Source organism: Bubalus bubalis, chromosome 19 (assembly GCF_019923935.1).
Source record: "Bubalus bubalis isolate 160015118507 breed Murrah chromosome 19, NDDB_SH_1, whole genome shotgun sequence".
Classification (NCBI taxonomy): Eukaryota; Metazoa; Chordata; class Mammalia; order Artiodactyla; family Bovidae; genus Bubalus; species Bubalus bubalis.
Genome location: NC_059175.1, coordinates 5,554,137 through 5,581,810, shown reverse-complemented (window position 1 = coordinate 5,581,810; position 27,674 = coordinate 5,554,137). Strand labels below are relative to the sequence as shown.

The window sequence follows — 27,674 nt, the reverse complement described above, 5'->3', positions numbered from 1 at the left end:
GTCATCAAGGTATAGCAGAGAAAATGGGTTATGGAGCCATAGTTCTGGGTTCTTATTTGTCCTTAAATGTCCTTGCTGCGTGGCCTTGCCAGACACTTCACTTCTTTGAGCATCAGTTTCCTCAACCATAAAATGGAGGTAATAATAAGAGTGGTGATAATATAATAATAAAAGTGGTACTGATAAGAATAAGAATAGTAGTACATAAGGTTGTCATCAACCTGAAAAGTGGATATAAAGGCATTTTTAACAAGTACTAGGATTATTCATGTTATAACTGATGTGTTGAGAAGTAGCTTACCAAAAAATACTGCCTGCATTCCCCAAGAGGCAAAGAGATGGCTCCCGAGGTCACTGTAGAGAGCCAGAGGCAGCCCATGGGTTCTGACATTGAATTGGCTACTCTTAGAACAGTTCCTCCCAGAGAAGGCAATGGCAACCCACTCCAGTACTCTTGCCTGGCAAATCCCATGGACGGAGGAGCCTGGTAGGCTGCAGTCCATGGGGTCGCTGGGAGTCGGAAACGACTGAGCGACTTCACTTTCACTTTGCACTTTCATGCATTGGAGGAGGAAATGGCAACCCACTCCAGTGTTCTTGCCTGGAGAATCCCAGGGACGGGGGAGCCTGGTGGGCTGCCGTCTCTGGGGTCGCACAGAGTCGGACATGACTAAAGCGACTTAGCACCAGCAGCAGAACAGTTCCTCCAGGTTTATCCAGTCACTTTCCCAGGAGGAAAAGCCAGGAAAGGGAGGACCAGGTCTGTCTCAACCAATTGTCAAAATCCAGCTAATTAGGCAGGAAACTTAAGAACCCAGGATGAAGGAAAGGGATCCAAACAGGAAGAGAATAAAATGATCATTCACTGAGAACTAGAGTGCTCCAAGAACTTACACTTCGGGCTATCTCAAGACTGTGTCTCAGTTAATTGATGAGGAATCAAGAGCTCAGAGAGGTGAAGAGAATTCCCAAGGTCATGAAGCTAAGAGGTGACAGGGACATGACCTGAGTTGCCTGGTGAATCTAGTCCCAAAGTACAGGTGTTCCCTAGAATACCTCTCCTCAGGTTAGCACAGCTTCCAAATGCAAGACTCAAGTTTCTTCTCTCAGGTGAGCCTGGGGACAAACAGCTCCTTTCACAGCAAAATCAGCTTCAGAAGAAACTCCAGCTCCCAGGACTAAGAAAGAAGGTGGGGCTTCTCTCTACATGCTCCCATCTTCTCAAAGAAGCCTGATGAACATTCTCGCAAGTCTGTGACCCTTGGCAATGACTGCAAGAGCCTTCGTGTTAAAAAAAAAAAAAAAAAAAATCCAGGCGATTCTTTCAATCTTTCTCCATTCATCTCTCCCTCCCTGCTCTCTCCTCTCATTCTCTCTCAAAGTACAATTGCTATGAGCTGATCTCCCCAGGTCAGATTTGAGCTGTGAAGTCACAAGCTGTTCCACCTCCTCAAAGGTACTGGGACTAAGGGTCAGATGCCTCTTTGTCATCCCCATGGTTACTTCTGCCGTGGGTGATATCCTGGAGGGGGCGCCCGGCCATTGTTTATCAGCCTTATACTCTCTGAAATGAACTGGGAATTTTCTGACTTCAAGCTCCAGTTCCCTAGCCTCAATTTCCATCCTGAGCTCCAGACCAGTTACATTCAAGGGTGGCCAGACTGCCTCCTCCCCGACTCACCTCTCCCATGGTACCTGCACACCCTCCACTCAATGTGCTCCCCACTGTCCAGTCCCCCATCTCCTATCCAGTCAGCCAAGCCAAGCACCCAGAAGCTCCTGATGGAGCCTCTGATTCTCCAACCAGGAACAAGTCCTGCAAGTTCACCTCCGTAACAGCCCACCTGGATGCCTGAGTGCCCCTGCAGCTGACGCTCAGACCCTCAGACTCCTCTCAGTCACCACCAGCCTCCTCCTTAGACTGCAGCATCAACCATCACCCCAGTAGAAACATCCTCCATGTGGCCAGGGGAAGCTCTCGTTAAGGAAGTGAAAAGCTGGTCAAATGGATGCTTGCAGCTTTACAAAAGCAAACAAATTTGCTCCATTCCTTCCATTTTGTTCCAAGTGGCAGGGCTCTCCACCCACACCAGTGCTGAAAAGGTCTGACCCCGAATCCCAGCACCCTTTTTTTCCCACCCCCAGGACCAAATGAGTCAAGTTGTGGGGGGCTAGGGGGCGGGCTTCCACAGGCCCTGATCCCTGATGAACTACTCATTTTTTCTTGGCTGACTCACTTCTGTTCTAACCCATGGTTACCTATGGCAGGCTGCGTGGATGAACAGACAGTCCCGGCCACTTGCTAGTGGGGGAGCAGGTTGCATTGCTGCTCTGAGCTTAAGTTCCTCTTGAAAAAAAAAAAAAAAACGGGACTATATCAGCCTCTCAGGGACCCATGGGCCTCATGATATGATATGATGTTTACCATATGATAAAACAGCCACATCACCAGAAGTTGCCAACAAAGAGGAAACAAAAATGAAACAACGTGGTCCCAGCGCCGCTGCTGAAGACACAGCCACAGACGACATTCTGAGACATTTCTTTCCTCTGTGTGCTTGTGGTTTTTTCATAGTTCCAATCATAGAAAACATACAATTTTAATCTCTGCTTTTTTCACTCAACCTCCTCTATAATAAGTATCTGCCCAAATTATCACATGTCTTCATAACCATCATTTTAAATGATTGCTAAATAAGGATTAATTCCGTCAAAAACTGTAACACTCTATTTGGTAAAACGAGCAAAATTTTTAAATGCGTCTAATTTTTTTCTGATTATTGTAGCAAGTCATGCTCTTGTAGAACTGGGAAAGTAAAAGAAAGAAGAAAATATCTCACGAGCCCGTAATTCAGAGTAAACTACTCACCCCGCAAAAGTGGTTCTTAAAAAATTGTTGAACTACTCCATCCTATGCATGTGGTCTTACATATGGAATCATGAGAAAGTTGCTGAAAACCTAGCATTGTTTCCAATGCTTTGAGTTTATCAATAACACTGCAGTAAACATTTGTGCTCATGAATCTGGACATATTTCTGATGATCTCTGCTGCTAGGAGGACAGGTCAGCTTCACTCCCTGGCCTGGTCCCCACACACTGTGTACCAAGACACTCCCACCCTCCCCTCATGGCTACCTGCTGGCTCTTGCAGGTAGGTACCTGCACGCAGTTCAGGCCAGGTCCAAGTTCACTGGGCCCATGCTGTGTGCCAGACACTAAAGCCACAGTCAGAAATAAAAGCAATCCTTGCCCTCTAAGAAGGGGTCAACATCTAGCGAAGTCCCACATGCTGGGGGATGTACACAGAGGTGCCATGCTCCCTCCCAGGCTCACACACCCAGCTGCTCTAATGTAGATCGAACAGGGAAAAACACAGGGACAGAAGCAGACCAGCATATGCACCCACACACATACTCCAATCCCCAGACAAGCAACCAAGGACTGTTTTCACGTCCAAAGCCCCTGAGCCACAGTTGACACGAAATAGCTGCTATTAGTCATATACTTCTTCTGCTTTGCATGTATTCTGTACGTCATCCTCACAGTAACCTTCTGGTATTTCCCTTTGATAAGTGAGGTTTACTGACTTGCTTGTGCTTCCCAAGTGGCTCAGTGGTAAAGATTATTCACCTGCCAATGCAGGAGATGCAGGAGACGTGGATTTGATCCCTGGGTCAGGAAGATCCCCTGGAGAAGGAAATGGCTGCCCACTCCAGTATTCCTGCCTGGGAAATTCCATGGACAGAGGAACCTGGTGGGCTACAGTCTATGGGGCTGCAAAGAGTCGGGCATGACTTAGCAACTAAACAACAACTGACTTGCTTGTGGCCTTACGGCTGGTATGAGGCAGAAACAAAAGCGCAAACCCTGCCAGATTGCTCCAGCATCCTTCTACAGAACCACCTATTCTACTGCCTCCATGGCAGATTTTGCCTCCAAAATATCTCTTAGGTCTCTAATCCACTCACCACCCTTCTCAAAGCCACTACTGGTGTTTGAACGTGGACAAATGCAGTAGCCCAGCAGTCTCCGCATGTTCCCTCTTGCCCACTACACTCTGTTAGTCAGGTAAAAGCCAGTCTGCTTTTTCCAAAAACCAGCTGTAATCATGTCCTTCCTTTACCTGAAGTCCTTCTAGGGTGTCTTCATAAAAACCCAAATTCCTCCATACAGCATATGAGGCCTAGGATTGTCTGCACTCTGCCTATTTCTCCTGCCTCCTCCCCACACCTCTCCCAGAGCCCAGATTCACTGCCCTTATGCCTATTCAGTGTTGGGTCCAATTCCCCTCCAGCCTCAGGGCCCTAAGTCCTAAGTGACTTCCCCATGGTACTTTCCTGAGATTCCTCCACACATCTTTGCAGAGCAGGTTTCATGGCTCCTTCATGCAATTCATCACAGTGATATATACTCCTCAGTTCTCCTAGTGACCCCTCCACCAAGAAATAGAAATTCAATCATCTAGTTTTTACCACTCAGTCAACTTTTCTCTACCTTTGTTGTTTTCGTATTTGTTGCAATCAGCCACTGTCTACAATTTGAGTTTCTTTACACATTTCCATCACATTTCCTGGAGACTGTGATGGAAAGGCAGAGAGACAGGGACCGGATGTAAAAGAAGAAATGAGACACATTTAACAATTATCAAATTGTCTAAACATTTCGGGGCCAGAGAAAGGCTAATTCATCCTCAAGAGGCAGAGTTTTGTTATTTGACTAGACTCAGTGACTCATATGCAGTCTTTCTATCACACCATCAAGACACTGACCGTAAATTCGGCGATTTTCGGCACCCGGAACTTCCCTTTGTTCTTCTGTTCAGGCTGATATTCTGTTCTTGTCTTCACAATCACCTAAAATGATCAACCAGTGTTAGCACACATAAATACTTGGAAGAGTTTTCTCTTCCTTTTTTTTTAGTAACTAGAATTAACTATATATTGCATAAAGATCAGAAAACATACACTTCCTCAAACACACACAAGAAAATTAAAAATTAAAATTACCCATAATATTTTCCCATTCCAACAGAGACAACCATAGGTGACAATTCTGGTCACACCTTTTCAGATGTTTTTACATGCACATATAGTGGGCTGCCGTCTCTGGGGTCGCACAGAGTCAGACATGACAAGCGACTTAGCAGCAGCAGCAGCAGATGTATTATATTGTATTTACGTATTAGCTATTTATACAAATATATTTTTGTGAAATGGACTGGCACTTCATTTTATCACACAACACTACACTAACATTTTTTTCCATGTAGACAAATATATGATTTCAGTTTGCCTTTTGATGTCCTTTAATATTTCATTGTATGTGTGACTACAATTATTCTAAGCAGTATTGACCGTTGAACATGTAGGGTGTTTCCACGGTTTGGATTATCTAAGCAAGTTATGATGAACATCTTGTAGCTAAAGTTTTGCACATATACTTAATTCCAATTTAATTTGGAGACTTCCACAAAGCAAAATATAAAGGTCTATTGAATCTATTGTATCATCTTATTTTTCTGAAGTCTGAATATTTTGCAGAGGCGGCTAATATCTTTTCAAGATAAGCTGTCAACCTGCCAAGACATTTATGGAACTTCATCCCACTGTGTAGGCAAAGTGGAAGAAAAAAAGAAACTTGACAGATAATCAATAACTATTGCTGAGTGCCACAGTGTCATGGGGGGCACAGGAGCTGTCTGAGCCTTGGGGTCTCACCTGTAAAGTAAGGACAATGATCATAATAATAACCCCTATTTAACAAGATTGTTTTGAGGGTTAAATGAGATGATCATGGGCAAAATTTTTGGAATAATTTATTATGTGCCAGGGCTAGATCAAGCTCTCCATATACTTTATCCACAAACCACTACTATTTCCATTCTCCTGAAAGGGAAACTGAAGCAGAGAGCTGCCAAGTCACATATCCAAGGTAACACAGCTCAAAGGAAGCAATCTTCTAACTATGATCGGTCTTCTTCTTAGAGCTTAAATTAACTGAATTTTCACTGAAAACTTTCACCCTGAGTTTTTCTAGAAATGACAGTCAAGTGTATGGACTCCTGCAAGAATTCTATGAAGAATGCTCGTGAAGGTCTCTGAGGTATACTGTGGACAAAACACAGCCCACAAAGGAAGGGGCAGGGGAGGAACGTCCATGATTGAACATCTCCTGTGTGGCACTTAAATCTGTTGGTTAGGAGGAGCTGGGTCCCAGCCCATGCAAAACACCGCTCCCTCCCTGACACACAGAATTCATTTGCAGATGTAAATTCTGTTGCTGTGGCCCACCCTCTTTCAATTCTGCTCCTCCAAACAATAAAAAGTGATCCCTGGCTTCCTTAAACTAAGAAATGATACAGTCAAACAAGGGTAAGGGATTTGTGGGGAGAATGGGGTTAGGGAATGTTCAATTTTTTTTTTTCTATCTCCTGCTCTAAAGAAGAAGAAAACAGAAGCCTCCTTGCCACAAGTAAAAAAATATCCCTCATGCTTTGCAAATGTACCGTACAGCAGACACTGAGCACTTGCAGGCACTATCTCATTTAATTCTGTGTTGTGGGGCAGATACTGACATTGTCAATATTGTAGGGAGGTGAAAGATTGCACAGTGTGCTTGAATCCCAACTCTAGCGCTGAGCCTTCTGTGTCTTGGTTTTCTCATCCATTAAATGGGAAATAACCATAAGTTTTTAGGAGGCTTATATGAGTCAATATAAGTCAAGCACTCACATCGTTTATTCAATAATAAATGTTTTTTTTTAAACACTGCCTCTGAGTGCTGCCAAATGTTTTTCCAATAGATGTCTGAAGCAGATGTAGCTTGGGCCTGGCTTGCACATGTCAACCTGTAGCTCCTCCCTATCCAGCCCTTACAGAACAACACAAGGAGTTCTCAAGAATGATGCTCTTCAAGCATGGTCTAAAAAAGGGGGCTTTCAAGGATGAATACTGTTTTCCTGAGTGAACAAGCCAAGACATTTTATGCAAAGTGAACCACATGGTTTAGGAAACAAAAGTGTGAAACAGCATGTAGCCTATGTGTTTGGATGCTTGGGTGTCACATGAAGTTCAATGTATAAGTAAGAATTGAGAGCTAATATAACTACAAGAGCACATGCAAAAGCACAGCTCATAGGCCGTGCTGTGTGCTTAGGTGCTCAGTCGTGTCCGACTCTTTGCAACCCCATGGACTGTAGCCCACCAGGCTCCTCTGTCCATGGGGATTCTCCAGGCAAGAATACTGGAGGCGGTCACCATGCCCTACTCCAGGGGATCTTCCCAATCCAGGGATTGAACCTAGGTCTCCCACATGCAGGCAGATTCTTTACCGTCTGAGCCACCAGGGAAGCCCAAGAATACTGGAATGGGTAGCCTTTCCCTTCTCATGTGACTAAGCACAGCACATCACATCCCTTTTCCTGGGGATCTTCCTGATCCAGGAATCAAACTGGGGTCTCCTGCATTGCAGGCAGATTCTTTACCAGCTGAGCTACCAGGGAAACCCTCTAGAGATGGCTGTGTAGCCTCCATAGGCTAGCTGTTTCTATTAGAAACTCACAATATTCTGGGAAGGGCCAAATGAAATATGCTGGTGTTCTGTGAACTTAAAAGATACTCTACAAATTGTAATCATTAAAAGTTGTTGGGATAGTACTAGATCAACTGGCAGGTTATGAAATGTATAGAATATTTAGATGTCTGACCATTTTTAAAAACATTTACAAACTTGGAATTATAATTTCTTCATGTTATATGTGTGTATATGCCTAATGTGTGCATGTATATATAAACATATTATAATACAACTCAGTATCTATTTCTAAGCTTAGTAAATTTCCTGGTCAATGTGCTATGTAACCCATAAAACTTGGGGCAATAATTGCCTTTGCCTTTTATGCTAGACAGCATTCTAAGATAGTCCCCAAACTTCCCAGCCTATCCCCACCCCCATATAATCTCCTTCCTCAACAGTGTGGACAGGACCCATGAATATAATGGCACAGTCACTCCCATGAGTATGTTATGCTATCTAAAACTCCATCAGAGCAGATTGGAGAGAGATGCTCCTTCTGGCCTTCAAGTAAGTCAACATGTTGGAGAGGGCTATGCAGCCAATGCCTGAGGGTGGACTCTAGGAGCTGAAAATTACCCGGGCCGATAGTAAGGTCATGCAAGAAAATGGCACTTAGTCCTACAACCACAAGTAACTGAATTCTGCCAATAACTGGCATGAGCTTGGAATAGGGCCCCAAGCATCAGGTAAAATGCAGCCCAGCTGAAACCTTGACTTCAGAACTGTGAGATCCTCCTGAGCAGACAACCCACCTAAATTGTGACTGGACTTCTGACCTATAAAAACCTGTGAGGTTTCTGACCTGTGAGGTGTTAAATTTGTGTTGTTTTGAAGTACTAAAGCTTTGGTAACTGGTTACATAAAAACAGAAAAACCAAAATTCCTCCCCACATTATCAAGTCCATCTCAACCATCTCTTAACTAGACTTATTCATTTCTTGATCCTTAGCCATCAGACTCATCTCAAGCATCACACATCAAATGTCAAGAAGTATTTGCTACTTAGTCTTCTCCTTTGCCCTTCTATTTTATAGACATCTTTCTCAAAACTTCTCAAAGAGTTCTAGACCATTTATATCATTCCATTTAATTTAAAAGACCTCACGCAGCAGTCAACATGTTGAGACAGGAACAAAGCTAAACAAATATTACTGCTGAAATGAGACAATGAATAACCATTACAGGCATATCATTCTGCTATAAATGCCATAATAAATATTTTGTGGTTGTTTCTCTAGTATCCATTCCCATCTTCAATCAAAAGCCCCCAGTCCTCCTTTCAAGAGCCCTGTCCTATGTAACAGCCATGTGGTTTGGTGGAATTGTTGCCTTCCTTGAGGGCAGGGATGGTCCCTAATTAAGTTAGGCCAATCAGAACATATTGTTTTATTGATCACAAAATTTGATTGACTCAGAGATGCACATGTTATCCAATTTGGATCAAAGTATATGAGACGGTTGGGAACACGGAGCCGATGGAGTCTATTCAACAGGGTTCCAGACCGGGCAATGGAGCAGGTGAATGAGCTCAATGAGAAGGGCAATGAGGCCCTGAGAGCTGGCAACACTGACGATGTGCTACAGCGCTGCTCCGAAGCCATTAAGTTAGACCCCCAGAACCATGTGCTCTGCAGCAATCACTCAGCGGCCTATGCCAAGAAAGGAGACTACCAGAAGGCTTATGAGGATAGCTGCAAAACCGCTGACCTAAAGCCTGACTGGGGCAAGGGCTATTCATGAAAAGCAGCAGCTCTTGAATTGTTAAACTGATTTGAAGAAGCCAAGCAAACCTATGAGGAGGGTTTAAAACATGAAGCAAACAATCCTCAGTTCAAAGAAGGTTTACAGACTATGGAGGCCCGGTTGGCAGAAAGGAAATTCATGAACCCTTTCAACATGCCTAATCTGTACCAGAAGTTGGAGAGTGGTCCCAGGACCAAGACTCAGCTTGCAGATCCTACCTACCGGGAACTGATCGAGCAGCTGCAGAACAAGCCCTCCAACCTGGGCACGAAACTGCAAAATCCCCAGATCATGACTACTCTTAGCATCCTGCTCGGAGTTGATCTGGGCAGTATGGATGAAGAGGAGGAAGTTGCAACACCTCCACCACCACTTCCTCCCAAAAAGGAGACAAAACCAGAGCCAATGGAAGAAGATCTTCCAGAGAATAAGAAGCAGGTGCCGAAAGAAAAAGAGCTGGGGAATGAAGCCTATAGGAAGAAGGTCTTTGACACAGCCTTGAAGCACTATGGCAGAGCCAAGGACCAGGATCCCACCAACATGACTCACATAACCCACCAAGCAGCCATGTACTTCGAGAAGGGTGACTATGGTCAATGCCGGGAGCTTTGTGAGAAGGCCATTGAAGTGGGGCGAGAAAACTGAGAAGACTACCGACAGATTGCCAAAGCTTATGCACGAATTGGCAACTCTGATTTCAAAGAAGAAAAGTCCAAGGATGCCATCCATTTCTATAATAAGTCTCTGGCAGACCACCGAACCCCACATGTGCTCAAGAAACGCCAACAGGCAGAGAAAATCTTGAAGGAGCAAGAGCGGCTGGCCTACATAAATCCTGACCTGGCCTCGGAGGAGAAGAACAAAGGCAATGAGTGTTTTCAGAAAGGGGACTACTCCCAGGCCATGAAGCACTACACAGAAGCCATCAAACGGAACCCCAAAGATGCCAAACTGTACAGCAACTGAGCTACCTGCTACACCAAGCTCCTGGAGTTCCAGCTGGCACTCAAGGACTGTGAGGAGTGGAGCCAACCTTTATCAAGGGTTATACCCGGAAAGCCGCCGCCCCGGAGGTGACGAAGGACTACACGAAAGCCACGGCTGTCTACCAGAAAGCACTCGACCTGGACTCCAACTGTAAGGAGGCCGCAGATGGTTACCAGAGCTGCATGATGGCCCAGTACAACCGACACGACAGCCCTGAAGATGTGAAGCGGCGGGCCATGGCCAACCCGGAGGTGCAGCAAATAATGAGTGACCCGGCCATGCGGCTCATCCTGGAACAGATGCAGAAGGACCCGCAGGCGCTCAGTGAACACTTAAAGAATCCTGGGATAGCACAGAAGATCCAGAAGCTGATGGATGTGGGTCTGATAGCCATCCGGTGATGACTTGCTCATCATCCCCTTCCCTTCGCCCTCATGTGGAAAGAGGAGCTGGGACTGCGCCACGCAGCACAGAGCAGAAGGAAGAGAAGGGGAGACAAGCAAACAGCGTATCTATATGTTTATACAGACCTACATGGAAGATTCAGAGACTTACACTCGTGTATTCGTGCAGCTGCTGCCTCTGGGCCCTCCCAGCACACGCATGGCCCTTCCCCTGCCCCCAAGTCACTGTCTCAGCTGCTCTCCCGTAGTTGCTTATTTTTTATTTGGGGCAGTGGGCTTGTATGGGGAGGGGAGGGTGTTCTTCCCAACCTCAGATCCCAACTGTCTTCATTCACATTGTTAACTCTACGTCCTCTTCTCCAATAAGACAAGCCAGTCAGGTGTGGTTACATAAAAAAAAAAGGATATGAGGCAATACTGACTGGGAAGTTGGGGGAAGAAGCCTCCTTGCTCTTTACGAGTGTTCCCTAAAGAGCATGGTCTTCCTCTGGACTGTATAGTGAGGACCTCATTCTGAAACTGTTGATGCATTTGTTGCTACTACGAGGAGGAGCCAGGATGAGGTCAAAGGCAGCATATAAAAGAGGACAGAGTCAAGAGGAACCTGGAGAAATGGATGTGAGCCCTGATGACATCCTGCCCTCTGGATCATACCTTGCCTGAAACCAGACCCACACTGAACCCTGCAGTCATGGGGCAGGGGTGGAGGAGTCAAATCTTACTCTTTTGGCCTTAATCCAATTTATGCTGGGTTTTCTGATATTTGGTGTGAAAAGCTTTCTATCTGATACAAGTGTGTTCCAAGAAAAATGAACTGAAAAGCTATTAGAATTTAGTAAGATGGCCAAGTACTAAAATCATAACAAAAGCAATAGATTTGCTTGGCACCAGCAAAAAAAAAAAAATCACCTCAGAATATGATGGAGCCACCCAAAGATACATACAAAAATGTTCACAACCACTTTTTTTCATGATAGCCCAAACTGAGAACAACTCAAATGTCTATTAACAGGAGAATGGATAAATTGTGGTTTACTCTTAAGATGGAACATTACACAGCAACGCTACACACATGGGTGAATCTCACAGGCATTACACTGAACTGAAGGAATCTGATGCAAAACACTTTTTTATATCCTGCGTGATTTCATTTATATCAAGTTCAATATAAATGAAATAATTTTTATATGATCTTCTACTGCTTCTAAGTCGCTTCAGTTGTGTCCAACTCTATGCAACCCCATAGACAGCAGCCGACCAGGCTCCCTCGTCCCTGGAATTCTCCAGGCAAGAACACTGGAGTGGGTTGCCATTTCCTTCTCCAATGCATGAAAGTGAAAAGTGAAAGTGAAGTCATTCAGTCGTGCCCGACTCTTAGCGACCACATGGACTGCAGCCTACCAGGCTCCTCTGTCCATGAGACTTTCCAGGCAAGAGTACTGGAGTGGGTGCCATTGCCTTCTCCATTATATGATTGAAACAAATATATATACTATATATGTACACTATATAGTACATACATATATAATACTATATATATATAGTATCCCAGCTACCATTTACAGTAATAGGAGGGATGCTGAGTTTAGTAGAGTCAGGGTCATAGCCCTCCACGTCCTGCTTTGCCCTGAACACCTAAGCGATGTTACTTATGCTCTGAATGAGTTTCTAATGAAAACACTTCTTTTGGCTTCAGAATACTTCCCAAACCTCCAGGTTCAAACTAGGCCAACAGACAAGGGGGCCCCTGAACCCATGCCCATCCTCAGTCATCTGCTCCTCCCTTTAGCTAAGCCATACTTTCTCCAAAAGCAGCCCAGGTAATATTTTACCTGTGCCCCAAGGAAATATTAGCTTATTAGAAGCCCTTCTCCACATCAAAAGCAGGTCTTTGTCTGTTTGCCTGGAACAAATGGGCAGTCCTCTGGACTGGTCTTTTTCAACCTCTCAGTTATATTTGACAGGCTTGCTCACTCACTCCTCCATAAAGGTCCTCCTCCCAGGTCCATGGTCCTCTTCCTGCTCACTGACCATCCCTCCTCAGTTTCCTCCTCAAGTCCCACCCAGTCTGCTTAACCTCTAAGCATTAGAATCTCTCAGGGTTAGGTCATGGGATACTTCTTTACTACAAATTCCTTCTGAAGGTTCTTACTCCTATCACTTCAAGCTCCATCTTTATTCTCCTAAGTCTCAAATTTACATCTCCAGTTCAGACCCTATTCAGCATTCAGATTACCCTACTGGATGTCTGCCTTTGGACAGACACACCTGAATTTATCATGTCCACAGCAAAGCTCTTGGGTTCCCTGACTCACCTTCCCCAGCCATCTTGCCCTTGTCATTCTCTTCCTTGTGTAATCCCTAGCTAAGAAAAATAGCAGCATGATAAGCCATGTTTATGTCAAGTCATACAAAGGAGTCTCTCATGATCCCTCCCTTCCCTTCAGTCTCCAAATCCATCCCACCACCACTAGTCTCCGCTTCCTCAAAACTTTCTCTCAAATAAACCCATTTGTCCAGTTATACTGCCCTAGTCCAGAGCATCATCCTCTCTCCACGAACATTTGCTCTGACCATCTTCCTTGCTTCCATCCTTGCCTCCCAAAATCCAAATAAAAAGAGCTTTCTAGACTAAGAGAGCATCAGCCAGCAAACATTCAGAAGACATCCAGGAGGCTGGACCTGGGAGGACCACAAAGACGTAGTTTGTTTTTTTTTTTTTAATATAAATTTATTTAATTGGAGGTTAATTACTTTACAGTATTGTATTGGTTTTGCCGTACATCAACATGAATCTGCCACGGGTGTACACGTGTTCCCCATCCTGAACCCCCCTCGCACCTCCCTCCCCATACCATCCCTCTGGGTCATCCCAGTGCACCAGCCCCAAGCATCCAGTATCATGCATCGAACCTGGACTGGCACTTCATTTCATATATGATATTATACATGTTTCGATGCCTTTCTCCCAAATCAGTGGACTGGGAACAGAGCGGGTGAAGTGAGGGGTAAGCCGAGGCTCTGCATACCTTGCGTCACATATTAAAGATGAACTTGAGAGCAGTGAGGAGCTAAGGAAGGTTTATAAACCAGAGAATGGCTTTCCAGGCAGGCATTACAATTAGAGGAGAAGCCTCTGGCACAATGGAGATACACTGGAGAGATGCAGAGAGCAAGAAAAAACAGCCCTACATTTACTGGAACCAACCAGCTATTGGGCATGTCATGAAGCGTGGTGTGCTGTTCCCGTGGACTGCCGCCAGAAACAGATCCTTTCTATAAAAGGAGACATAGTAACAGTGACTTTTTTTAGTACTATGAAGGAGAAAGCATAAGAAATGTTAGCCAATCATTATTAATTGTACCTTGGAGGAATCAGCTTGCTTATGCAAAGAAAGAGAAGAGAGAAAACAAATTTGGTAAAAAGGTTCTATTTTCTGCAGTTGAAAAAAAAAATAAATGGAGCAAAATGGAGCTCTGAGCTGCTTGATTAATAACTGAAATGTAATGAAAAAGTGGGGAGGGGGGAGGAAAAATTCTTTCTACTTGTTTTTATTAAAAGTAGGGTTTTATAGATACTTGGAAGAATGAAACTCCTGGTTTTCAAATATCGTTTTGAATTTAGGCAAAGAAATAAATTTGTTTTCTTTTCATATCAATACATCAGTCCCTATTGTTCTGTTGGCAGTTGATATGAAGAACATAATTTAACATAATTGGCATTGTGAAAATGGGATAAATTATTCATCCCGAAAGGACCCCTTGTCTGGATATATTCCCCCTTCGCTGGCAAGGCCAGATAATACATGGTGGTTCAGATGGCGCAAAGTACAGATCATAAAAATTTAAAATACTACTTCCCAGGATTATCAATAGTGAAGAGGTTCCCACATGAAGAGGCCCTAGGATTGGCAGAAACAATAAATAAAAGTGCAGAAGTGCTGACAAGGAGCATAATTGTATTTTTATGAGCTGGACTGGCACAGGCCAGAAATAGATCTAAGCTGTACCTTTCAGCTCATTCTTGTAGCAAAGAGAGAAGTTAGCAGCAGGACAATGAACGGCTAGCCTATGAGCACCTCCTGTGTGCCAGACACAGTGCTACTCATGTGTACTCATAAAGTCTCATACCTACTCCCCCGCTTATAGATTCTCTCTGACCTTCATGTCTCTCCTTTAAGATCATTATTATGCCCATCTTTCAGATGAGGAAATTTAGCCTCAGAGACTTCAGTCACTTGCCCATGACCAAATGACAGATAAGTGGTTGAGCTGGTATTCAAACTGAAGAACATGATGCTCTTTTCTATAATTTTTAAGGTACCTGCTATGTGCCTGGCACTGTACCAAAAGCTTTACATCCTATATCTCAGACAATCCTTTCAATCACTTTGAGGAAGGAGAGAGTATCCCCATTTTACAAGAGCCGGATTCTCAGTGAGCAGAAATGACTGCACAACCTCACATAACCACGAATGGGCTTGTGCCTGGGCTTCTGGCTCAGATCAACTCCCACTGATAAGGCCATCATTCAAAAATCATAGCACTCAAACTCTGATCCTGTGGCACCGGATGCTCTATAAATGCTATTGAATGAATGCCCTAATGAGTGAATCCTGCACCTAAAGAGACAAGGTGAAGCTACCCCAGTGGGGCCTGGGTACAGAGCTGGGAACCTTCTCCCATTTACCACCTCACTCCTCAACTCACACTCCATCTCTTTGGGTTTAAGTCTCTCCCTGGGCCCCAGAACACAAGTAAGATATCGGTGTTCAAAGAACATTAGTGGTAGTATTGTCCAATCCCACCGATCCACAGATGGGAACATGGTAGCCCAGAAAGGGGGAGGGATTTGCTGAAGGTCACACAGCAAAGATTGTAGTATGGACCTGCTGACTCCCAGTCCAGGGCTCTGTCTGTGGGCTCAAATCTCTTTTCCTTGCTGGGCCTTTGACTACTCAGGGTAGAATGGAATATTGGCCAGGAAGGCCACATATGGATGGGCTAGCCCAGTAAGTCTATGACTCTTCAACTCTGTGACAAGGCATATAGCTGGGGAAGATGAGGGACTCTTCATTGGTCCCACAGGGACTGCCAACTCCTGCTCTGAGCAGAGGCTAGTTGCCTGGGCTGGAGTCCCTACAGCGAGGTCCATAGCTCTGCCATCCAGACCCATCCTCTACAGGGCAGAAGCTCAGCCCCCCTCACTCTTCAACCCTTCTTGCACCCCTGGGCACTCCAGGAAAAATGATCCTGACGATGGGACTGAATTGATGATGATGATTGTAAAAACAATAATAACAACAACCTTGCATTAAGCACATACCCTGTGCCAGGTACTGTCATAGACATTCGACATGCACTTTCTCATTTGACCCTTTAAACACTTCTTAAAGGAAGATACTACTGTCCTCAATTTAACAAGAAAACAGAGGAGCAGAGTGGTTAGTAAACTTGCCCAGGGTCACACAGCATGTAGGTTGTAGAATTAGGATTCGAATTCCAACTGCATTGTTACAATGCGTGTGTCTCTGTATAGGCCACCCTTTGCTCACAGGGGAACTGGCTCACTAGCTCGCTGTCTCTCTGTGCGTGAACACAAGCAAGTAAGGCACTTCAGCTCTCCAAGATTGCTTCACCATCTGTGAAATGGAAGTGATTTATTAAAAGATATATAAAATTTGATATATCCTCACGGTAAAAAATAATAGGTATGAAACTTGTAGAATTATATATATATACATACATACAGTCTTCAGATGGGCCCCAACCACCCCATCCATAGTCCCTAACCATTCGATGGTTTTTTGCATGTCTTTTCAAGACTGTTTTATGAGTTATAAGAATGAAACATACACTCATATTTCCACAAATGGGGCTCCATGCCACATTCTTCAAAGTTGTTTTAAAGGAGCAATGTGTCTGTTGCTTTTTCCACATTAGCACAAACACAAGCAAATCTGTCTCGTCCTTATAACAATTGCTTACTTTTCCACATCCATGCACTATGGTTTATTTAACCACTTCAATCTCATAGAACATTTGTTTAACCACTCCAATCTCCACATACATATATGGCTTTGCAGATTTGAAAAATATATCCGTAGGATAAATTTCTGCTGCCAGTAGCAACATACCAATCAAATGGGATATACAGTTTTAATTTATAACCAATTTCCAAATACCCTCTAAAAACCACCGCATCAAATTATATAACCAACTGGAGTGCAACAAGAAGATCTGCTTTCCCCTAGCGTTAGCAACACCAGGCATTATCACTTTATTTATTTATTTATTTATTTTTTGCCAATCAGATATGTAAAATGTTATGTTCCATTTAAAATTATTATGTTTTAAATTATAGAGAATTTTCAACCTGCTTATTGGTCACTTTCTGTCTATTTGTTGGAATCACCTAGTCAGAGCCTTTGCCCCAATTTGGGGTGATGCACAATCTGCCTCTTGTGAGCCCCTGAAGAGCAGAACAAGGGGGCTCTATCAGCCTGGAATCTGCAGGGGTGTGCATTTTCTGCTTCCCAGGGAAAGGCTGCTGGTTCTCTGATCCTGTGTATCAGGGAGAAAGATAAATCCTCTGGTGAAGCCACGACAAAGACCAAGAAGGCATACAGGACTCAGTGACAGGAGCAGCGTCTCCTTTGCTCCTTTCTTTCCAGATCTGCCCCATCGAACCCTGAACCTCCACCATTGAAACCCCATCCTTCTCAGCAAGTTTTACTTTTATAGTCATCCTCCAGAAATGTCACTTTGGGGAGACACAGTCTGAATATCCAAGGAGAGGAAGGAAACTGTCAATGAGCCCCATGTTTGTGTCATTAGACAATTTTGACTTGTTTCCTCACAGTAACCCTGTTAGGTAGCGATTATGCTCATTTCACAGAAAGGAAAAAAAGGGCCCAGAGACACCAAGCAACATGCCTAAAGCCACACAGTACATGAATAGTTTAGCTGAGATTTGCATACAAGTCTCTAGGACAACAGAGCACATGTGGTCTACCACACAAAATGTGAAGCGTGCCAAACATTAATAACTGATCTTTTAAGGCCTGCATTCCTTTCCTCCCACAGGCAGGTGAGCCAGCCTCCTGTGGGACGTGTAAAGATTTAGTAATCAGGAGAAAGGAAAGGAAAGTAGCAAACTGCCTAGAGCCCCGCAGCTGGCTTTGCTGAATACATGATTCATCTGGGCCTTTGCCAAGGAGCATTGTGCCTATCTGGCTTGCTTTCAGGGGAATAACCATCCTTTAGCTGGCATTTCCCAGACTCCTGGGTGCAGATCTTGGTTGCATTGTTTTCTTTTGGTGTATCCTAGGATAGTATTTTACTTCTCTGAGCCTGTTTTCATATGGACATAGTGGTCATGACCTCATAGAGGAATTGTGCAGTTATCTGGGTTATCGTGGTCACGTAAATAAACCAAAGGCACATCCTGGAGTTTGGTGTCTACAGACTGATGTCCCAACTTCTCAAGAGCTTGCTCCCATGGCCTGGAGGGAGCTACCAAACTGCATAGATTTAAATGGATTAGCTAAGCCTACCTTTACACCAGGCAAGGGGCCGGGGGTCTCATTCAGCCATCATTTCCGGTTTCCCACCATATGCCAGAACCAAGGCTACAAAGATGAGACGGAGCCAGGACCCTCAGGCCTAGTGGGCAAAGCTCCTCAGGGCTGACCCAGCACTGTCGTAATCAGTCTGCCCATCTCCCCATTTCTGTGCCAATCACAAACAGCAGAGACTTTCTAGTTGATCTCCTGCCCGCCGCTCTTCTCTTCCCTGACTCATGGAGGGGAGGGTGCAGCTGGAAACCCAGTAGTCTCTATTTGGGGGAAATTTCTCTGGTGCTGCCTCGTTTGGAAGATGGATTGGAAGAAAGGAGGAAGAAGAGACCGGGCCGTAGGGTACCCCACAGCAGCCAGAGGAATCTTCCTAAAGTAGAAATCTGATTCTGTTACTCGACTTCTTTAAACCCCTTCCGAAAATGTACCATGTGAACTGGCGTCCACTGCACCTCGCGTGCCACATCGACCCCACTCAGTTCACCCAGGCAACTCGACCCCGACTGTCCTTCTCCTCCCCTCGGGGCCTGTCCGCATGCTGACCCCTCTGCCTCTACCCCCCTCACTCCCCCACCCACCCTCCAGCTCTCAGCCAGGGCTGATTCTTCAGAAGGACCTTCCCTGACCACTGTTCCACCATAATTAAGCCCTCTTAAGTCTTAGCCTTTACAATCTAGCACCTTACTCTTTCCTTAGTAGCCCTTCTTGCAAGTTGCATCTCTGAACTTCTATTTGTGTGCTGGCCTGTTTGAAGACCCTCTTTCCCACCAGGACTAGAAGCCCCATGAAAGAAATGATCATGCCTGACTTTTCCTGACTGTGTATGTGTAGCCTAACGTACTGCCCAGCACATAGAAGGTGCCCCATAGAAATGCTGGATGAGTGAATGAAAGAATGAGTGAGTTCCTTCCAGCATAGTAAGTATAACCTTAGCTATAATTATGAGCGGCTTGGGAGGGTGTCCAGGAGAGCTGCCCTCTGAACCGGGCTTCGAGCTGCCATGAGCACTGGCTTATCAGACAGGAAAAGGGACAAGCAGGGCATTCTGGGCAGAAGGGATGGCATGGGCAAGGAGGAGGGAGCAAGAAACACCCTGGAGAGTATGGAAAATCCCAGGGCTGGTTTTTCAGCCTCGGCACTGTAGACATTTTGGGCAGGACAGTCCTTCAGGGGTGGCATTTTGTGCATTGTAGGGCATTTACCGGCATTCCTGGCCCAAAGCACCCCCCCCTTATTGTCACAACCAAAAAGTGTCTCCAGACACAGCCAAATGTCCCTCTAGCAGGGAGGGGAGTCACCCCCTGGTTGAGATCAATGGCTCGAGGTAGCTCTGCCATGCTGGTGTTCAAGGTACAAAGTGAGAAGTGGTAAGAATGGAAGCCAGTGGGGCAGGTGATGGAGGACCTGGAGTGTCAGGGCCAGGATTTGAGGACTGTACCCTGCGGGGAGGACTGTACCCTGTGGAGAGGACTGTACCCTGTGGGGAGGACTGTACCCTGTGGGGAGCACTAGAAATGCTTTCCAAGGGAGAAGGACTGATCACAGCTCTGGGGGCACTACCACAGGTGTGGTGTGGAGGACTGATCAGAGTGATAGAAGAGGTGGGGGAACAGGCACGAGGCCTCCTCTCCTAAGGCAGGCACAGCTCCTCTAGTACTGGGGCGGGAGGGAGCACTGGAGGCTATGATTCTATCTTTCCAGGATGGCCTCAGGCCTTACCTGCAGGCCCAAGAGAGTTCAACAAGGACCCTCAGCCAGGGATGAAGGGATGTAGGGATGTAGAGTCTGAGGAAGCACTGCCTGGGGTGGGAAGTTTCTCGTTATTGAAGGCAGCAAGGTGCAGAAGGGGAAAATGAGGTGTCAGGGGAACTGGGCTTCCAAACTCAGCTCTTCCACTCTCTCTGTGAAGCTTGGGCAAGTCTATTGATACAAGCCTCAGTTTCTCCACCAGTGAAATGGGTGCACTAACACCCACCTCATAGGGTTGCTGGAAAGATTAACTGAAACCATAGCTGTGAATGCCCTGCATGGCCCCTTTCTAGCCCAGAGCAAGGGCTTCAGACATACTCATCCTCTCCACTTAGCCTCCAAAACCTTTCCCCCAGAAGCTCACATCCCATACTAAGAGTATTCAGTGGACAAATCTAGAAATAATTATCAGTATTACATGCCAAAGCACACTCTGTATTTTACATTTTCAGAAAGAAAACTCATGATATTGGGGTCCAATATACACCTTTATGATAACTTTTTAGTTTTAAACCCTCACCATCTGGCTGGACTGAATGAGAGAGCTGACAAATGTGTCAGAGCTCACCTCGCCTTCTCTAAAGCCCTGTAAGGTTGAGTGCTCCCTCTACCCACGAGGAGGCTGAGGCTGAGCCAGCTGGCCCCCTATTCCTGCTGAGGTGGAAGTTTCTAGAACAGCACTGCCTGGGCTCTGGGTCCTCCAGGAGGCTTACCAACTCTGGGAGTTGGGAAGTGACTTTACCACCATGCCTGAGTTTCATCATCTTTAAAAACTGGATTAAAGGAGCAACTCCTTTATTAGATCCTATTAACTACTGAAAGAATGAAAGAAAATTCTGTGTTTGTGTGTACGTGTGTACTTCTGACTTAAAATCTACCATAAGTAGCACATGAAAATGATAATTATTATTCTCTTGTGGCTGTATATATATGGCCAAATCTAACACTGCCCTGACTATTATGAAGTAGGTGTGATCCTCCTCACTTCACAGAGGACACTGAGGTCCACCTGGTATGAAGGCTCTGTTAAGGACACCTGCCAAAGTCTGTGAGGTGCCCCTGGGGGATGTGTCCACTCAAGGATTTTCACCCTTTGGGATACACTGATTTCCCTTTCCATGTCTGCAAGTCCACAATGTACTTATCTTCAGGCTTTGGGACAGTTTTTTGGCACATCTGGACTGGCTCAGTGGTTATCAGGCACATTTCCTGTCTCAAGGAGAGAAAGAAGTCCTTGGAGGTGGGAAATGGGGTGAGGAGGAAGGGGTGACAGAGACCATGATGTCTCTGGATGGCCCACAGGTGTGTGTAGAGTTAAGGGGAGAGGTAACCTCACCAGTCCCTTTTCCTTGCATGCCTCTCAGGGACGTAAAGATTCTTGAGACTACAGGGGAAAGATTTTCCTAAAACTTCACAAAACTTTGAGTGAATATCCCCTCTGCTTGTCCTCAATTTCCACTAAATCTGTGATCAAATTCCAGCGTTGCCACTTACTCCTCTGTGAGTTTGGATAAATCACCAAATTTCTCTGATCCTCCTCCACCTTTTGCCTGCAAACCGTGGATGGATGTATAACCCCCGGGTAATGTGCAGTGGTTCTCAACTTTGGTGGCACACAGGAGTCCACCTGGGAAGGTTTTAATTAATAGTGATGCTTGGGTCTCACCCCCCAGAAATTCTGATACAATTGTTCTGGGGTGTGGCCTAGGTATCAAGATTTTCCAAGGTTCCCCAGTTAACTCTAATATACAGTCACAAACTGAGAACCTCTGCTATACAGGTAACCAATACCCAATTCATATTACTCCTTCACAGTAACAGTGTTAACTGCCTGTTAGCAAATTTTATTTTCAAAGGGCCTTATCAGTTTCTCAGGATGGCTCAGTGATTATTTCTGGAACCCCTATGCATATTTTCATATTGACAACCTCTGCACTTTCAAAACAGATGACTCAACCCTCAGCCAATCAGCCAGGCCCTTTATCTAGCTTTGGCTTCTCTTCTGTTCATTGGATAGAGCCAATTGGTTAAGACAAACAATGCCCTCCTGGAGATGCCAATGAGAAAATCAAACAAATGGAATGATCCATTCACTCTTCAGCTAGGGAACTTCATCATTTGCCTCCTAATCTATCTCTTATGGCATGCAAAAGCTCACATTATAAAACCCCAAGTTCTCTCAGAGGGCTCTTAATATCACTTCTCCCGCCTGTGCTCATAGGATAACTGCCCCGCTTTGGTATAAATGCTCGCCTCCATTCTTCATGGACTACTCCCATGTCAGGAGATGTGCCATTAGCCAGTCACTCCTTTCCAGCCACGCCTCCCCAAAAACACTCTATTCCAGTCATGCTATTTTCCAAAAGCTCTCCATGCTTTGCACATTTGTGCCCTTTGCCTTAAATGTCTTTCCGTCCAATGGCCTACCTGGGAGGATTTTACTCACCTTTAAAAGCCAATTTCAAACGTTCCCCTCTGCAGCTGACCTAACCTGTCCTCCCAGTTCCCTCTCTGCCACAACAGAATTTAGCTGTTTCCACCCCAATGATCTCACAATCTTCATAATGCTCAGGCATTGCATTTACCATGATGCTTTATATTAATTTAAGTCTTATATTGATGAGGGATTTTGTAATGTGTGTTTTTTTATAACTAACTTCCAGGGTAGGAACATGGCTTTAGCAGGTGCAAACTAAATGCTTATTGGATTGAATCCAATTCTCTGCCCTCAGATTTGTAGTACTCAATTTTTAAAAGACCTTCCTCAAATAATCAAGACCATTTTCTTTTTCTTCAAATCTAGAAGCTTATTAGTATTCATCCACTGTGATAAAACTTTTTAAAAGAAAGATTAATTTTTTTGCCTACATATGTGAACAAAAACATGAATAAGCACTTACCATAAATCTGAAACAACACAGGAGGTGTCATGTCTCTAGAAGGAATAACTACATTTTACAAGAAAGGGAACGTATTTGGCTGATAAGGGAATGAAAGGGTCTGAGGGAGGTGGGATTTTCTTGCTGCTTTATTTCCTGAGATGGGGGAGCACGGGGGCTGCTGATGAGGACCAGGGCACCTGCTTTACCTTTTCCGGAGCAGGCAGCTGTAAGTGATTAACCTCCAGGGGCGTGATGAGAGGGACGGTCTGGAAGCCGTCCTCAACCGACGGTGGTTTGGCTCCCTTCTCACTGGGGTTACTGTTCAGCTTCACCATTCTGACGTCTTTCTTCCCAGACCTAAGACAAGCAGTAGAATTCTAGTTACAGTGGGGAGAGAGGCAGGAAAGAGAGGGCTGACGACGGAGAAGACAGCGCTGCCCTCAACAGCTCCACTCTGGCGGCTTCAGTGTAGACATCAGTCATCTGTCTTCCGCTAGATTTCCTGACATGATCCCTATTATCCAGGAAAACTTCTTTAATCATCAAGAAATGCCACCTGCCTATGGCACTTACCAGCTTTCAAATTTGAGAAACTCAAGGAAAATCCCAGTCTTATACACAAAATATACAACCTTAAAAATATAGCCAAGACACCAGAGCTAACATAATCACATAATCTCAGTGGAAAGCTAATTCTTAGTGAAAAAAAATAAATCCTATTATTCTGGGTCATCCTGCAGAATGATAAATTTCACCTTACCATCTTGATAGCTATTTTATTATATTGTGTTCTTCCCCCATTAATCTCCCTAAAATACAATAAATATATTTAATGCCTCTATGTGTAGTATACCCTTTTACACAATATGTAGGTTGTACAGGAGATACAATTTCTTAAAACAAAAAAGGACTGGCTTGAACCTGATCCTGTTATTCAGCCATGGAATGCCTCCATTTCCTCAATAGCAAAGGGCCATTTTTTATTTTTTTTATTTTTTGGTTCCACGGAAAGTTAGCAACCCCCGTATTGTAAGATTGCCAACTAAATAAACAAATCACATTTATTTCTTTCCAGCTCCCTTGGAAGTCAAACGGTGTTCCCACCCCACCCCCAGAAGCCCAGCACAACTGAATTTTTCTTGTCAATCCTGCTGATTGGAACGTTAGTAGACAAAATAGGGTTGTTGTGGGGGTGAAAGGGATGGGCAAGGGTTGGAGGATACTGGGGAGTGGTTATAGCAAAAACAAATGCCTACTTACTGTGCAGCACTCTTGGGGGTCAGAGCAGATTCAAACCAGTTTGAAGAGGAGGAGGACGGCCAGGAGTCCTGCCTCCTCAGCCGGAGCTTGTGGTGCTGAAAGGACAGCGCCTTGCGTGCGTCTGGATTGGGAGCTTCTGAGAGCGAGGCGCCAGCGAGCGGGCTCCTGGCAGCTGTCTGCCGCTTGCTTGCTCGCTCGCTCGCTCGCGCCCCCTCCCACCGGGAAACGGGCTCCCACACCATCTGTCATCTGGCACCACCTGCTGTTTCTCATGCATGGCCACAACCACAGCATGGGACAAAATGGTTTCAAGAAAGTGGGAGGGATTCTGGCCATTAAAAAAAAAAAAGAAATTAATAGGCACTGGCTTATTATACAAGCAACCCTTAAGCCTTTAGAAAAACTGGAGGAGGCTGCATATTCATTAGGAAAAGGGACCACTCCGAAGATTTTCCAGGACAATATTATGAAACACAAAATTGTTCAGGACTTAACACCGTGCTCTGACCTGTGTATGGAAAGAAGAACTAATATTTATTATCTCCCATGCCTTGGGCCCTTTTCCAGGTTATTTCAGACTATTTCTCTCATTTGCAAATTGTGATTTCTAATAGTGCCTACATGATGGGGTTAGAGTGAAGTGGAATGTGATAACTTGCAGAAAGCATTTAGCTCAGAGCAAGGTGTATGACTAGCAGTGCATAAACATAAGCACTTTTTCTCACAATGCTGTGACCATGCAGGTCAGCTAAGGTCACAGAGCTAGCAGAGCACCAGGTATCTGAACCCTGATCCACTGCTGTCAGTTTGTATGCAGTCCACATTACAGAGATTCTAGGTTGGTGTCCGGAATCAGAGAGGGAAAAGTGCTGGAGTCAGTTCTATGAAGTTCCGGCTATGGCGACATTTTGAATTCCCTCTCCAAGCCTTCTTTATCTCTGATGTGGGTATAATAACATCTCCCTTGCCAAGCGATTGTGAATATGAGAAGATTTTGCACTCAAGGAAGCCCCTTTCAGCTCAGGGACAGGGTTCTGAATGGTTGAACTGTTTCATCCCTGGAGATTGCTCTTACATGCCCTTTCAATCCTCTGAGGTCAAGACTGTTTCCACTAGTTCTTCCCAGACGTATCCACATCACCACTGGCCATTCATTCCCAGCTGCAATGCTGTTTATGATGTACTTCATAAAGGTCTCGGTGTAAGTAATAGCATCCTCTTTCACTGTCAAAAGTATCCCAGCTTGCACAATAAATTATTTGGTCACCTTGGTTGGTGTTCACATATGGAGCATAGCATACACTCTCCTAGTTAAAATGCCAGGAGAAGACACATATATTACCTGTACTGTTTAGGAATGAAGTGGGTGTGTGTGAGTGTGTGTTTGTGTATAGAAAAAGAGATGTTTCTGGGACAATAGAGGCTATATTGCATCAGAGCTGAGTAGGACACTTCTATTAATAGAAGAATGCATACATATAAGAGGGAGGTATTCCAATAAATGTGAGCCCTCCATTCCCTGCTTTTCCAAAGACCTGAGTGATCTTCAGGTGCAGGCACTAAGGGCAACATAATGGAAGCAACTGTGAACACTTGTTTGCTGCTGCTGCTGCTAAGTCACTTCAGTCGTGTCCAACTCTGTGCAACCCCATAGATAGCAGCCCACCAGGCTCCCCTGTCCCTAGGATTCTCCAGGCAGGAACACTGGAGTGGGTTGGCATTTCCTTCTCCAATGCATGAAAGTGAAAAGTGAAAGGGAAGTCGCTCAGTCGTGTCCGACTCTTAGCGACCCCATGGACTGCAGCCTACCAGGCTCCTCCGTCCATGGGATTTTCCAGACAAGAGTACTGGAGTGGGGTGCCATTGCTTTCTCCAGTGAACACTTGTACTTGATCCTATTACTGCTGCCTCCAAAGGAAAAGGGAAGTCCCTTTAACACAACTTATAACAGAGTCGCAAGTAGAAAACCACAGGACCTGAGAGTTTAGTAAGGTCCAGGATAAGGGCCTGCCTCGTGTAAAATCAAGGATTCTTGATATTTGAGGCCAGGAGAGAGGGTGCAGAAAGAAATTGGGGTCTGTAGTGATGTAGAGAAGCCCCTTGTTGGAGAATGGTATGAGGGGTGTTTAATATAATGGACAATTATTCTCTTGTAGAGCCCTGGAAAAGATGTTTGACAATTGACAACAAAAATAATGATATTTTGTCATGAGGTTCTCCAAGTATGTATATGTAGATGTAGTATATAAGACAGTAAGTGAAGCGTAAAGGGGCCAATCTGATGGTATTATTTCTGTATTCCACTGGAAGTGGTAAAGTATTGATTCCAATTAAACTGTAAAAATTTGATTATGCTTATTGTAACCCCTAGCATAACCAAAACATACCAAAAGGTAAAGTCCAAAATGTGACATATAAGTTTAAATGAAATACAAAAAAAAAAAGTTCAAGTAGCCCAAAAGAAGGCAGGCAGGAAATGGAACACAGAGGTACTGGGTCAGGCTTTCGGCTTTCAGCTCAGAGGAGGTCACACTGCAACTTTCTTCTCTCCTCCCACATCTGGGTTTATCTGATACCAGGTGCCTCTGTCATGCTGCCCAAGTTTGACCCCAATGAGATCAAAGTCATGAAACTTAGGTTCAACAGTGAAGAAGTCAGTACCACATCTTCCCTGACCCCCAAGATCATCCTTCTGGTCTGTCTCAAAAAACAATGTTAGTGATGACATCACTATGACAACTGGTTACTGAAGGGTCGAAGGATTACAGAGAAACTGACCTGACTCAAAAGAGGCAGGTGAGATTAAATCTCAGCTCTGTCACTTGCTATATTTCTGATTTTAGGTAAAAGTTACCTAACCTCTCTATGCCTCAATGTCCTCATTGTAAATTGAGGGTACTAGCAATAATTCACAGGATCATTATAAAGATTGGATAAGTATAATGACCCTGTGAATTATTGCTATATATATACATTAGATCAGATCAGATCAGTCGCTCAGTTGTGTCCGACTCTTTGCAACCCCATGAATCGCAGCACGCCAGGCCTCCCTGTCCATCACCAACTCCCGGAGTTCACTCAGACTCACGTCCATCGAGTCAGCGATGCCATCCAGCCATCTCATCCTCTGTCGTCCCCTTCTCCTCCTGCCCCCAATCCCTCCCAGCATCAGAGTCTTTTCCAATGAGTCAACTCTTTTCATGAGGTGGCCAAAGTACTGGAGTTTCAGCTTTAGCATCATTCCTTCCAAAGAAATCCCAGGGCTGATCTCCTTCAGAATGGACTGGCTGGATCTCCTTGCAGTCCAAGGGACTCTCAAGAGTCTTCTCCAACACCACAGTTGAAACGCATCAATTCTTCGGCGCTCAGCCTTCTTCACAGTCCAACTCTCACATCCATACATGACCACTGGAAAAACCATAGCCTTGACTAGATGGACCTTTGTTGGCAAAGTAATGTCTCTGCTTTTGAATATGCTATCTAGGTTGGTCATAAC

The 27,674-nt window shown here is 44.9% G+C and overlaps 1 protein-coding gene and 1 pseudogene across 1 annotated transcript in view; one reads left to right on the top strand and one right to left on the bottom strand.

The window, feature by feature from the left end:
* Positions 1-24,366, bottom strand: part of NSG2 (neuronal vesicle trafficking associated 2) — a 70,558-nt gene extending 46,192 nt beyond the window's left edge. Inside the window, exons 1-3 of the mRNA XM_006055392.3 lie at positions 24,179-24,366; positions 23,125-23,275; positions 4,771-4,854 (exon numbers count right to left, since the gene is read on the bottom strand). Of these exons, the coding sequence (XP_006055454.1) occupies positions 4,771-4,854; positions 23,125-23,253 (213 nt within the window). The 5' untranslated portion in view covers positions 23,254-23,275; positions 24,179-24,366. The remainder of the gene's footprint in view (positions 1-4,770; positions 4,855-23,124; positions 23,276-24,178) is intronic.
* Positions 9,086-10,707, top strand: LOC102403654 (annotated as a pseudogene).
* Positions 24,367-27,674: the final 3,308 nt, after the last annotated feature.